At 41.2% G+C, this 11,462-nt stretch overlaps 2 protein-coding genes across 4 annotated transcripts in view; one reads left to right on the top strand and one right to left on the bottom strand.

The window, feature by feature from the left end:
• The window catches only part of NCAPD3 (non-SMC condensin II complex subunit D3), a 108,052-nt gene extending 101,806 nt beyond the window's left edge, over positions 1–6,246 (bottom strand). The window contains exon 1 of one of the 3 annotated variants that reach the window (XM_027877638.1): positions 5,477–6,246. In XM_027877638.1, coding sequence (XP_027733439.1) covers positions 5,477–5,540 — 64 coding nt within the window. In that variant the 5' untranslated portion in view covers positions 5,541–6,246. The remainder of the gene's footprint in view (positions 1–5,476) is intronic. The other 2 variants (XM_027877637.1, XM_027877636.1) reach the window with 2 other exon arrangements.
• Positions 6,247–6,481: 235 nt separating this feature from the next.
• VPS26B (VPS26, retromer complex component B) overlaps positions 6,482–11,462 on the top strand; it is a 29,082-nt gene continuing 24,101 nt past the window's right edge. The window contains exon 1 of the mRNA XM_027877631.1: positions 6,482–6,748. Coding sequence (XP_027733432.1) covers positions 6,526–6,748 — 223 coding nt within the window. The 5' untranslated portion in view covers positions 6,482–6,525. The remainder of the gene's footprint in view (positions 6,749–11,462) is intronic.

Here is an 11,462-nt window from a genome sequence, read left to right as displayed (position 1 = left end):
AAGGGCAGGGACTATTTCATTCTTGTATTTTTCTCTCCCACCACCCCTATTTCCCCAGTATTTGGCATAAGAAGGGCTTAATAATTATTTGCAGAATGATCTCCATGCCACCACACTGCCTCTCTTGAATTAAGAAAAACAAGAGACATGTAATCCCTAAGCATGTATAAAATTAGGTAAAGAGGTAAGGTTCACTAGAAATATTAAGCATCAATTTTTAGGAAAGGTAAATATGATAGCAATATGCATAGTGGAGGGGAGAGTTCAGATACCAGGAAACCAGTGAGGTTACCTTGTTTACCAACATATAAAAGCAACTTCCTAACTCTTCTTCAATTGTTCAGTCTATGCATATAGTTACCATGTTATTTTTTATAAAATGCTTTATCACATCACTATCCTGCTGAAGAACTTACTAAGCTAAAAAGCAATATAGTATAGTGAAAAGAATACAATATTAGTCCTGCCAATAACACTAATTAGCTGCACATACTTGGACAAGTTACTTTTCTGACACTCTTACACCTTTTATATTTGGTAACCTTTTGAAACTCAAGTTGCCTCATCTATAAAATGCCAATAGTAATACCTTGTTACCTACCTTAAAGGGCTGTGCTAGAAGAGTTTCAGAGGGAGCAATACAGAGTTCTAAAAATACTATGATTGTTGTTTCCTGTATTGTTTTCCCAATTAGATTGTAAAATCTTTTAAGATACCAATGTAAATATCAAAATATCACTTAAAGTCCTAGGAGAAAAAGGAACTAACAAATCTAACCAACTGCATGGGGGGAAATATTTGTTAAACAAAAAGAAGATATTATTGTAAACAAAATATATGGATTTTATTTTACAAAAATAGCAAACTATTCACCAAAAATCAATATAACTAAAATAAAAAAGAGATTGGGAAAAAATATTTTCAAAGTAAATATTTAAAAAAAGTCTCACATCAAATTTAAGTAACTGACATTTATAAGAGCAGTATCTATTTTCCAATGAATAAAGTGCCAAAAGATATGAACTGAATTTTCAAAAGGTGAAACAAGTTCATTAATTGCCTCATTCACACATGTATCAAGTATCTACTGTGTATAGAACACCATGCTAGGGGTTTGGAGAAATTTGAAGAGTACATACATGAGAAGTTTATATGTATTACAAGAATTACAATGTATATAAAGTTTGGAGAAGACTCAGTCTGGACCTTACACCCTTGGCGAGTAGGAATTAATAATGGGATAAATAATCTGCAGACATATAACCAAAACATACAATATCGTTACATGATAAGTTCTTGGAGAGGTCTAAGGGCTTCATCATGGGCATAAGAGTTAAGCTTTAAAAGATGTTAAGAATATAAAGGATAAAAGTAAATGATAAATAATCACTTCAAAAATTGTCTAAACTGCTTAATGATCAAAGAAACAACAATAAAAACAACTTTGCAGTACTCCTTTATGCCCATCAAATTGTCAAAAAAAAAAAAATTCAGTGTTGCTGGGAAAAATATATTACATGGTTGGCAGAACCGGAAGGTGATGAGATTTTTTTTTTAGACAACACACTAGCAAAAGACAATAAAAATTATAAACTGATCATAACCTTTGACCCAATGATCCCACAACTGGAACTATATCTTAAGTATTTTATTACTCAAATCTCAAATGGATTTATGATCTCACTGATTCAAAAATTCTCACCAATAATGCACAGATAGAAACCCATCCCTGTTTTTCCATCCCTCTTTTCCAACTCTCATTCATATCTTCTCAAAAATTCACCACCAAATGCTATTAAAAGGGGGGGAGGGACAAAATTTGCAAAAATATTCACAGTTGCTTTATTTTTAATAGTTAAAATCTTGGAAACAACCAAACTATGCATGTCTACAAACTTGCAAATGGGCAGAACACACTCTGGTATAACAATGTAACTATCACTACCTTCAAAACACGTCACATACGAGGAACACCAGGGAATATGTAAAAATGCATATAAATTTTTTTATAAATATATAAAGCAATGAAAGTAAGAAGCCAAATATAAAAATGAATACTATACAATTAACTTTAAATGTATATATAGAGAGACAGAGAGAGAAATATTATACAAATCTTCAGAAGGACTAAGATAAGAGATCAAGAAAAAGATTAGCAGCAACAGAACATAATGGATAAGAGTGCCAGACTTGGAGTTAGGGTTTAAACTTAACTTCTAACACTTACTAAGCTATGCAACCCATGGACAAACCAATTATCTTCTCAATCTCAATTTCCTCATCTGTAAAATGGAATACCACCTGTAGTACCCTACTTCACAGGATTACTGTTAAGTCTCAAATGAGATAACTTATGTACAGCCCTTTATAAATCTTAAAATACTACCTAAATATCAGTTATTGCTAACATTTATGTTTTCTTTTTTATGTGAATAATTCAGATCATATAATTTTATGGCGAATACTACACAGAGATACTGTACTAAATCAGCAGCAGATGCAAAGATGCTTCAAGAAGTTTAAAGTGTTCCACAATTAGGAGGTTCTTCAGTTGTTCAAGCCTTCTGACATTTCCTCAGGGTAGGATATTTCCTTCACAGTAGAGAACACTGACATTTTGGCTACGTACATGAAACCCAATGGAAGTTGTAATTAAATAAATGGAAGGCAGCTCACAAATTCTACTTGGAAAAGCATATAAATGAAATGGTTTCATTATATATTCAAAGGCAACAGATACATCATTTCCTAGGACACCTGGTCTTGCTCATACTGACCATTTGCAAAAGAGCCACCATCAAGGTAACTAACTGCATTTTATGTGCCTACATTCACTGTAGAGAATGGGGAGATGAGGAAATCTTACAAAGTACTCAATGTCTTCCACATTAAGTCAACATCTGCCCTTATACTTGGTAACTTCAATGCAAAAGTACGCATAAAGGAATGAAGAATACATTGGGAAATCAGGTTCAGTAATAAGAATGCCAGACTACACATAACCCTCCCAACTTATATGTATCACATATACTCTCTCCAAGAAGACTCAGAAAGCTCATAGGACCTGGTTGGCACTAAATAACATCATTCCCACCCCCGTACCCTCTCCTCCCTCCAAATTAAAGCAACTAAACATTAAGACAGGACTGACCTAGTTATCAACGTGAGATTCATTTTATTTATTTACTTACTTTCAATTTTTTTTTTGGCTAGTTTTAAGTGACTTGCCCAGGGTCACACAGCTAGTAAATGTCAAGTGTCTGAGGCTGGATTTGAACTCAGGTCCTCATGACTCCAGGGCTGGTGCTCTATCCGCTGTGCCACTTGGCTGCTCCCTGGGATTCATTTTAAAAGAGCATAAGGGTCCAAATTTGGAGCTGGAAGGTACCTCAGAGGTCATCCAGTCCAAATCCTCATTTTAAGGATGAGAAAACTGAGGCCATTAGACGTTAAGTGACATGCTCAAGATCACACAGATAGTGACACTGGTTTCCTAGTAGTTCCAAGAAGAAGATACACCTTTGTAGCAGCTCTAGTCATTATATCACCAGCTGCTTCTAATAACAAGGTTGGAACCAGGTGGATCTTTAGTTTGTTTCAATGTGACATTTTCTAAGTTAAACATTGCCACTTGTCCCCTAAGTGCTAGCTGGCACCTTCTCCCAAAATTATCTTTTATCTGTTCTGTATATATTTTGTATATGTATATATACAATGTTAGGCACTGAAAGGAAAAGAATAGCAGGAGAGAAAAATAAAGTCTTAGACCCTGCAGTTTCCAGTCTAACCTTAGGAGAGATAACATGCATATAAACGGTGTCCCCAAATCTGAGGCAATTAGAGTTTAGCAATTTGCCCTGGGTCACATAGCTAGTCTTTGAGTCCAGATATGAACTTAGGAAGATGAGTCTTCCTGATTGCAGGCCAGCCCCTCTATTCACTGGGCCACCTAGGTGCCTACAATATTAAGTGCTTACTGTATGTCAAGCACTGTATTAAGATCATACTCTAATGAGGGAGACAAGCAAACAAAAATGTACAAATAAGCTATATACAGGATAAATATGAAATAATTAAAAGCAAGAAGGGCACTATAGTTAAATGGGGCTGGAAATAGGTGATTTTAGCTGGGGCTTAAAGGAATCCAGTGGGGGACAGGAAGTCACTTTAACCATGTGCCTCAGCTACCTCATGCATAGAATGAGCTGGATGAGAAAAAGGCAAACTACTCCAGTATCTTTGTCAAGAAAACCACAAATGGGTTCAGGAAGAGTTGGACACCAATTAACAACAAATATTTCCTAATTGACTGACTAGTAATTAGCAGATAGGATCCAACCTTAGGTCTCCTAATTCCAAATCCAGGTCTTCTTTCTTTACACTACCAGCCTCTTCCTAAGTAGAACTGGATTATTAATGGCATTAGGATTCAAAAACACGGTACTGATTAGTCATGCTGGTTTTCTCCTCTTCTTGTTATTTCTTTAAAAATACTATTTGTGTGTTTTGCACGACTTCACATGTATAATCTATATCAAATTATTGCCTGGGGGGAGAGAGAATTTGGAACTCAAAATTTAAAAAAAAAAGATTGTTAAAAAATTTTACATGTAATTGGGAAATATTTAATGAAATTAACTATATTATAAATAAATATACCATTTGTCATATAGGATAGCTTTCAGGGAGAAGGAAAGGATACTGGGGAAAGTTTTGGTGATGTAAAAGAACCAAACACATTAATAAAAACTTATTTTTTTTAAAAAAGGGGAGGAGACAGACCTACAACATAGTATATACTCTCAGTTGAGATCCACAAGCATTCCAAAGAGTTCAGTCTAATAAACAAGACAGGAAAAAACCAAGTGAACGAGAACTACTGTCCGGACAGTAAAAAGGGCATAAATAAAAGGACTGCAAAATCACTGGTTCAAACCAGTCATTTCATTAATATCCAAGAGAGATGCACTTCAGCGACTGCCTGCCCCACTAAAAAGTTAAATGATTTACCCAATCACACAGCTAGTTGTGTGTCAGAGGCAGAGTTTTAACTCTGGTCTTTCTAACCCCAAGCCCGGCCTTCAAGCCATCATACTATGATGCCTCTTTTCAACAACATGTAAGACACAGAGCGAGCAAGAAATAGCATGAAGATGTCAAAGAAATGCATGAATGACCAAGCAAATAGGCTGGTCCAAGAGAGACGGAACCCGAGTCCCGCAGTAGAACCTCGATAAAAGCTAAGATTTTCAGGAGAGTGAATGGACAGCGATCGTTACCCGTGGAGGGAATGCCCACATAGGGGGATCCACAGAAGCTTCCAATTTCCCACCGCCCTCTCAAGGGCCAGGCAGGGGATGAGGGCGGGACTTGTCTGCCAATGGCTGGGGGCAGGAGGATGGCTGGGTTCCATTCCTTTCTCAGTCCGCCTCCCCTACCCCTCTGGGGCCTGCCCTCTCTCTCTCTGTTTCCTCACCTAGGCAGATGCCGGAGGGGCACCAGCGGCCCAAGCAGCTCTCGAGATTCGTTCGCAGCGCCATAAGTCCGATGGATCAGCAGTCTTGGGTCTACTTTCAAAACCTGCTCCGCGCGCGCTCCGTCCCTTTCACGTCGACCAATCACTGCGCAAAGGCCTTTTCCCGCCAGCCAACCACAACCCCCCGAGCCCCTTCTCCATTGGCCAATCCGCAACAGCCCTTGACGGCAGTGCATAGAATGGCGGCAGCCGGAAGGCGACTCAGTAAGGAAGTAATTGTCTAAGGTCAACAGATGATGTCTTTTCTATTTTTTTTTTTTAGCGGGGAAACGATACATTTAGTGACAAACCAAAATTTTCGCCCCCTTCACTTGAGGGTGAAAAAAGTTTCCAGGATATCCGAAGTAAAGACAAATGGGAACTGATCATCACCTTTGTCCCTTTGGCCTACGCATGCGCCAAGGGCCTCCTAGTCAGAGGGTATGGAGGTGTTGGCGGGATGTGCACCCTCTTCGGGGGAAGGGAATTAAAATGGAAGATGAAATTCAGCACCCCCCCGCCCAAAGAAGCTACCGTTCCGCTGGGCTGGCAATCCTAATGGAACTCGAATAAGGCCCTCGAAGTTCCCCAAGAACGGAGCCCCGACCTCATTCCGCTACGTTTGCGCAGTGAGCTCAGGGAGGGGAGGAGAAGGGCGGAGGGAGGGGCGGCGCGCATGCGCCTGGAGTCACGCGCATATCGGGGCTAGAGACTGGTTCTCCTCGCCCAGGACCCCCGCCCCCCTCTGCCGCGTCGCCAGCGAAGCCAAGCCGTGCGTGCCCGGGGCGGAGGCTGGGGGGCCGGCTCCTTGGGGGGCTTTGCAGGGAGTGCACCCAGCGCGCTGGGCCTCCTTGGCTCCGTGCTGCTCCGGGGGCCGCGGCGGGGACGTTCGCCTGTGCTCGGGGCGTTGCATTCCCGCGTCCGCCTCGCCTCGCCCGGGCAGCCCCGCAGCGGGTGCGCCGTCGCCAGCCCCTGCCCGGGCCAGGCCAGGCCGGCCGGCCAGCGGGGAAATGAGCTTCTTTGGCTTCGGGCAGAGCGCTGAGGTGGAGATCTTGCTGAGCGATGCCGAGAGCAGGAAGCGAGCGGAGCACAAGACGGAGGATGGCAAGAAGGAGAAATATTTCCTCTTCTACGATGGGGAGACCGTGTCCGGGAAGGTGAGCCTCGCGCTCAAGAACCCCAACAAGCGTCTGGAGCACCAGGGCATCAAGATCGAGTTCATCGGGCAGATCGGTGAGTGTGCCCGGTCGTGGCCGCCACCGCCTGCGGGGGCCGGGAGCGGCGAAATTCACCCGCTGATACCGAAGCGCTGCCCCACCCCCGGCCCCCGGGCCTGGGGGTGGGGGGCTGCCCTGGGGGACGCCTTGAAATGGACGGGAGGGGTGGAGGGGCCCTGCCCCAGCCAGACGCTCACAGTCCCCCACGGTCGTTATCCGTGCCCGAAATGACACCGCACTGTGAGGGGGAGGATGGTGGGTTGGGATGGTTTGGGGGTGGAGGAAAGTGGGGAGGGGTTGACTCCAATAACAACGATAACAGCACCTGATATTTGTAGTGAGGGGGAAGGAATTTTCACATGCATTATCTCATTTAATCCTAGCCGCCACCCCGTGAAGAGCAGAGCAGGTGGTCCCCCATTTTACAGATGAGGAAACTGAGGCCCAGCTAAGTTAAGTGAATTGTCCAAGGTTACCGTAGCTAATACATGCAGAGCTGGGAATCCAGACGTAGATCTTCAGACCTCCAGAGCTCAAAAGTTCTTTCTGTCTTAACCAGGCCTCTTGTATGGCCATGGGGGCGGCTGGTGATGGATGGTTGGAGGGAGGTGGGGAGAAAGCACGAGAAAAGGTGTCGGGGGTGGGGGGGAGGTTTAGTGGGTTTGTATACCTTATACCTTGAAAATCTCTGGTCCTATTTCCAGGCTGTAACCAAGCTCTTTTCCTGGTCTTGATTTAACATACTCTGACCTTGTCAGTGGCTTTGGGCTCTTGATTCCTAATGTAATCTCTTTTCTGTCTCTGGTCTTTCCTTGTATTGTGCATCTATACTATTGAGCCCAGTGGAAAAGCAGCACCACTGTCTGGCCCTCAGTGAGTGGCACAGGGCCTTTATCATCTGTCAGACTGGGAAAAAAGCTGCTTATTAATTTCCCCTCCTAATTAACATTAGTTTTGAGCTGCTTGTTTATAGAAAAGATTTTTCAGTAGGTAGAAGGGTGTGTCTTTTTTTCCCTTTTTTCAAGCTTCAGATTGACTTGTATGCATTTTTAGAAGAAATTATAATATTTGTGTAAAAGGACTCATTTAATGACAGTAAAATGGTGTTTTTAAAGCCACAGTTATATATTACAATTTCACAGCAGTCTGTCAACTCTCATCAAATAATAACAGTCACAATAACCATAGCAATATTGAAGTAGCTTTGGAACATGCCAGTCAAGGCTGAATTGTCTCAGATTCTGAATCTCACTATTCCGTTTGCTTACCCCACCCTTAAGTGTTCCTGAAATAAACTATTTATTATTAGGTCAAGGACTGGATTCATAGGAATTACCATGTGGTCTGGAGAAGACCTTTGGAGAATCCATGACATACATACTTTTTACCTAGGCTTAGTTCAAAGTATAATGGATGAATATCCTTATCTTCATATGAGGTCAGCAAGGTTTTATCACCATTTTTGCAGATGAAGAGAATACTGAAGCACAAGTGGAAAGGTCTCTACTGTGTTCCTGTCGGCAGCGGAGGCAAAACAGGAAGCCAGATAGCTAACCTTCCTAGTCTAGTGTTCAGTCTAAAGGATCTTGCCTCTCTGTGGAAAAAGAAAGTTAAACCGTACTGGGACCAGACTGACCCTATAGGAGTGTTTTTGGATGTTGCTATTTTAAATCATTTATGGAAATTCATCGTGCCTTGAGAAGAGCCTGAAGAATGAGGTCCATATCTTTGGACTTAGGAAAAACACTCTAGGAAATAAATTAATGTAGGCATTTAACTAGTTGACTTTTTTAAGATACTTTTTAAGATTTCACTGGTATTTTAAAATACAGCATATGTGTTGCACTAAAATTTTTGGGATACCCAGTATATATACACATATGAAAAAAACAAGGTTCCCCCTCTAACTGAAATTGATGTTTTAATAGAATGCATGAATACCTGGGGGTATCTTTCAGAGTTTAATGACAAATTATGGATGCATTTTTGCTGTATTTTCACCATCACGCTGGGGACCCACTTGAGTCAGCACCATATGATAAAGAGAAGGTTCCCAACTTCAGAAACTCTGGCAACCCCTTTTCTAGAAGCTTATCTTGTGAAAAGGGCCTGAGATTCTGTGATTCTGCCTGATTTACAAGGAAAGGGTAGAAGAAGAGGCTATATATTGTACTTTCATGGTCTGGGATCTCAGTTTCGATTTGAAAGACATCATTGTGGCTATATTACAGAATTTCAGGAGTTGGAAGCAGTCTTCCAAGGTTCCTGATCCATATCTAAATGGGAATCCCTATCTATAGTGCTCAATATAGTTAATCAACCTTCACTTAAAGCTTAAAGGAAACTTACTACCTCCCGAAGTAGCCCATTCTAATTCTGGGTAGCTATATATTTTTTTTAACTCAACAATTATAACTACCAATTACATATTGTAATAGCTAACATTTATATAGAGCTTTAAGATGTGCTAAACAATTTATGTATTTGATTTGATTCCCCACAACAACCTAATGTGGTAGGTGCTATTTTTATCCTGATTTTACAGATGATATGTAACCTATCAGGTTAGATGTTGTAGGAGGCATGCAAAGATGAAAGCACAGTCTTCACAATCTGTCTCCAGCCTACCTTTCCACCCTTGTTCCCCTTTATGCAATGCATATTCTAGCCAAACTGAATTAGTCACCATTCCTTAACCATGTATACAGCATTGTTAGGAAGTTTTTGTACCATCAAGCTGAAATCTGCTTCTCTGCAGCCTCCATTTATTTCTAATTTGCCCCCATGGGGCCAAGCTGAGCATTTTAATCCCACTTCATTGTGACAGCCCTTTGGATACTTGAGGTTAATTTTCAGGTCCCCACTAAGTGTCTTCCCAGTCTCCTGGAGAATTCTCAGTTATTTCCACTGATCTTGATTGCCCTTTTCTGAATACTCCAGCTCACTCCCCAAAATGCAGCACCCAGAATTTAACAAAATGGCCCAGACACAATCTGACCCTGGTAGTAACCTCCCACATTCTGGACACTGCCTCACTTAATGCCACTTATGATTGCATTAGCTTTTTTCGCCTGCCAGAGAACACTGATGATTCACTGAGCTTTCTGTCTACTAAAACCTCCAGCTCTTTTTAAACCAGCATGGATCCCTTTTCTTATTCCTGTGCAGTTAATTTTTTTTAATCAAGTGTACAGCTTTGCATTTATATCAGTTGGGTCTAGCCCATTGTCCTTGCCTTTCAAGATTTCTGCCTTTCATTGTTAGTTGTCACTCCCTGCTTTGTGTCATTTGAACAATTGATAAGCATTTCATCTCTGCTTTCATATATAAGGCAGGATTTTTGAAATGCGTCAAGTGTAGATCCTAGAACAATGCTTAGAAGCAAGCACTCCTGTAAGACCTCCCTCCCAAGTCTTCATTCATCCATTAATGACTATTTAGGCCTAACTGTTTAACTAGTTTTAGTTCCACCTAACTATACTATAACTAGCCCATGCATTCTCTCTTGATCACAAAAATATTTTTAGACATTAGCAAATGCTTTGACAAAAATCTAGGTATGCTGTGTCTTATAACGTTCTCCTGACCTGACAGTCTTAAGTAAACCTGTTAAAGGAATGAGGTCAATCTTACATTGCCTGTCCTTAATGAGTCTTAATGATCACTCATACCATTTCTAAATATCCACAAACTGTCTTTAATAATGCATTCTAAATTTTTGTTAAATTTTGCATTCTAAAATTCTGTCTCAGAAACTTCCACTGTCTACACTGATAATTTTTCTTGTTAAACACTTCTCGGTTGTCTGAGCGTTCTGGGCTGAGTTAACTGAGGCCTTGTATGAAGCAGAGTGTGCTAGCCCTTAGTTTTGTCTACTGTAAAACAAGGATAGTAGTCCCCAGTTAAAATTACTTGTGATAAGAAAAGGGAGGAGTCATGGAAGCAATGCAGACTAATGTATGGTCTAAAATCATTTTTGTGATTTGGTTTTGAATTGTATTGTACGACAATTCAGTAAACATTTGTTAAGTGCTTGGTGGAATGGAATGGATAAATTTTCATTAAGTTAAATTATTAAGCACATTACCATGTGCCACGCATTGGGAATACAAATATTAAAAACTAAACAGACCCTGCTCTCAGTTAGTTCACATTCTAATTAGAAGAGACACATAGTCAGACATTCTCTTCAGCTCCTTCTCTCTGCCAGAAGCTGTGGTTAGCACTGTGATACAAACGTGAAACATACAATCCCTACCCTCAAGAAACTTATAATCTAATGGGGAAGGACAATATACCCAAGAAAGCTGAACAGCTTGGGGTGGGGAGGGGAGAGTGGCTGGTGGAGAAGCCAGAGAGGTACAAAATAAGTGCAACTGGGTGGGAAAAGAGAAGATGTCATTCCTAACATCTAGATGGAGAAGGTCATGGCTCTGCCCTCCAGTCAGAGGGGCAGAGGTTACTGATGAGGCGTGAATAACAAGGTTGACTGGATCTTACAAAATGGTGAGATTTCCCAATGATAAATTTACTGGGGGCATGTTGAGGAAATCAATGAAATCCAAAATGAATAATACGTAGACAGATATAAGAGGGTTCAGCTACTGGGCTGATAAAAAGACCAAGTGGTCTGTGGGATGTAACAGCTTATGTGGCAACAACCAGGGCTCCAGAAGACAAATCAGTGCCTAGTAGTCCCTGGGAGGCAATGGCAAGGCAGATGGTACCCA

Source organism: Vombatus ursinus, unplaced genomic scaffold, assembly GCF_900497805.2.
Source record: "Vombatus ursinus unplaced genomic scaffold, bare-nosed wombat genome assembly UNPS02014813.1, whole genome shotgun sequence".
Classification (NCBI taxonomy): domain Eukaryota; kingdom Metazoa; phylum Chordata; class Mammalia; order Diprotodontia; family Vombatidae; genus Vombatus; species Vombatus ursinus.
The sequence above is the reverse complement of the archived record's forward strand: the minus strand, read 5'-3'. Positions and strand labels throughout refer to the sequence as shown.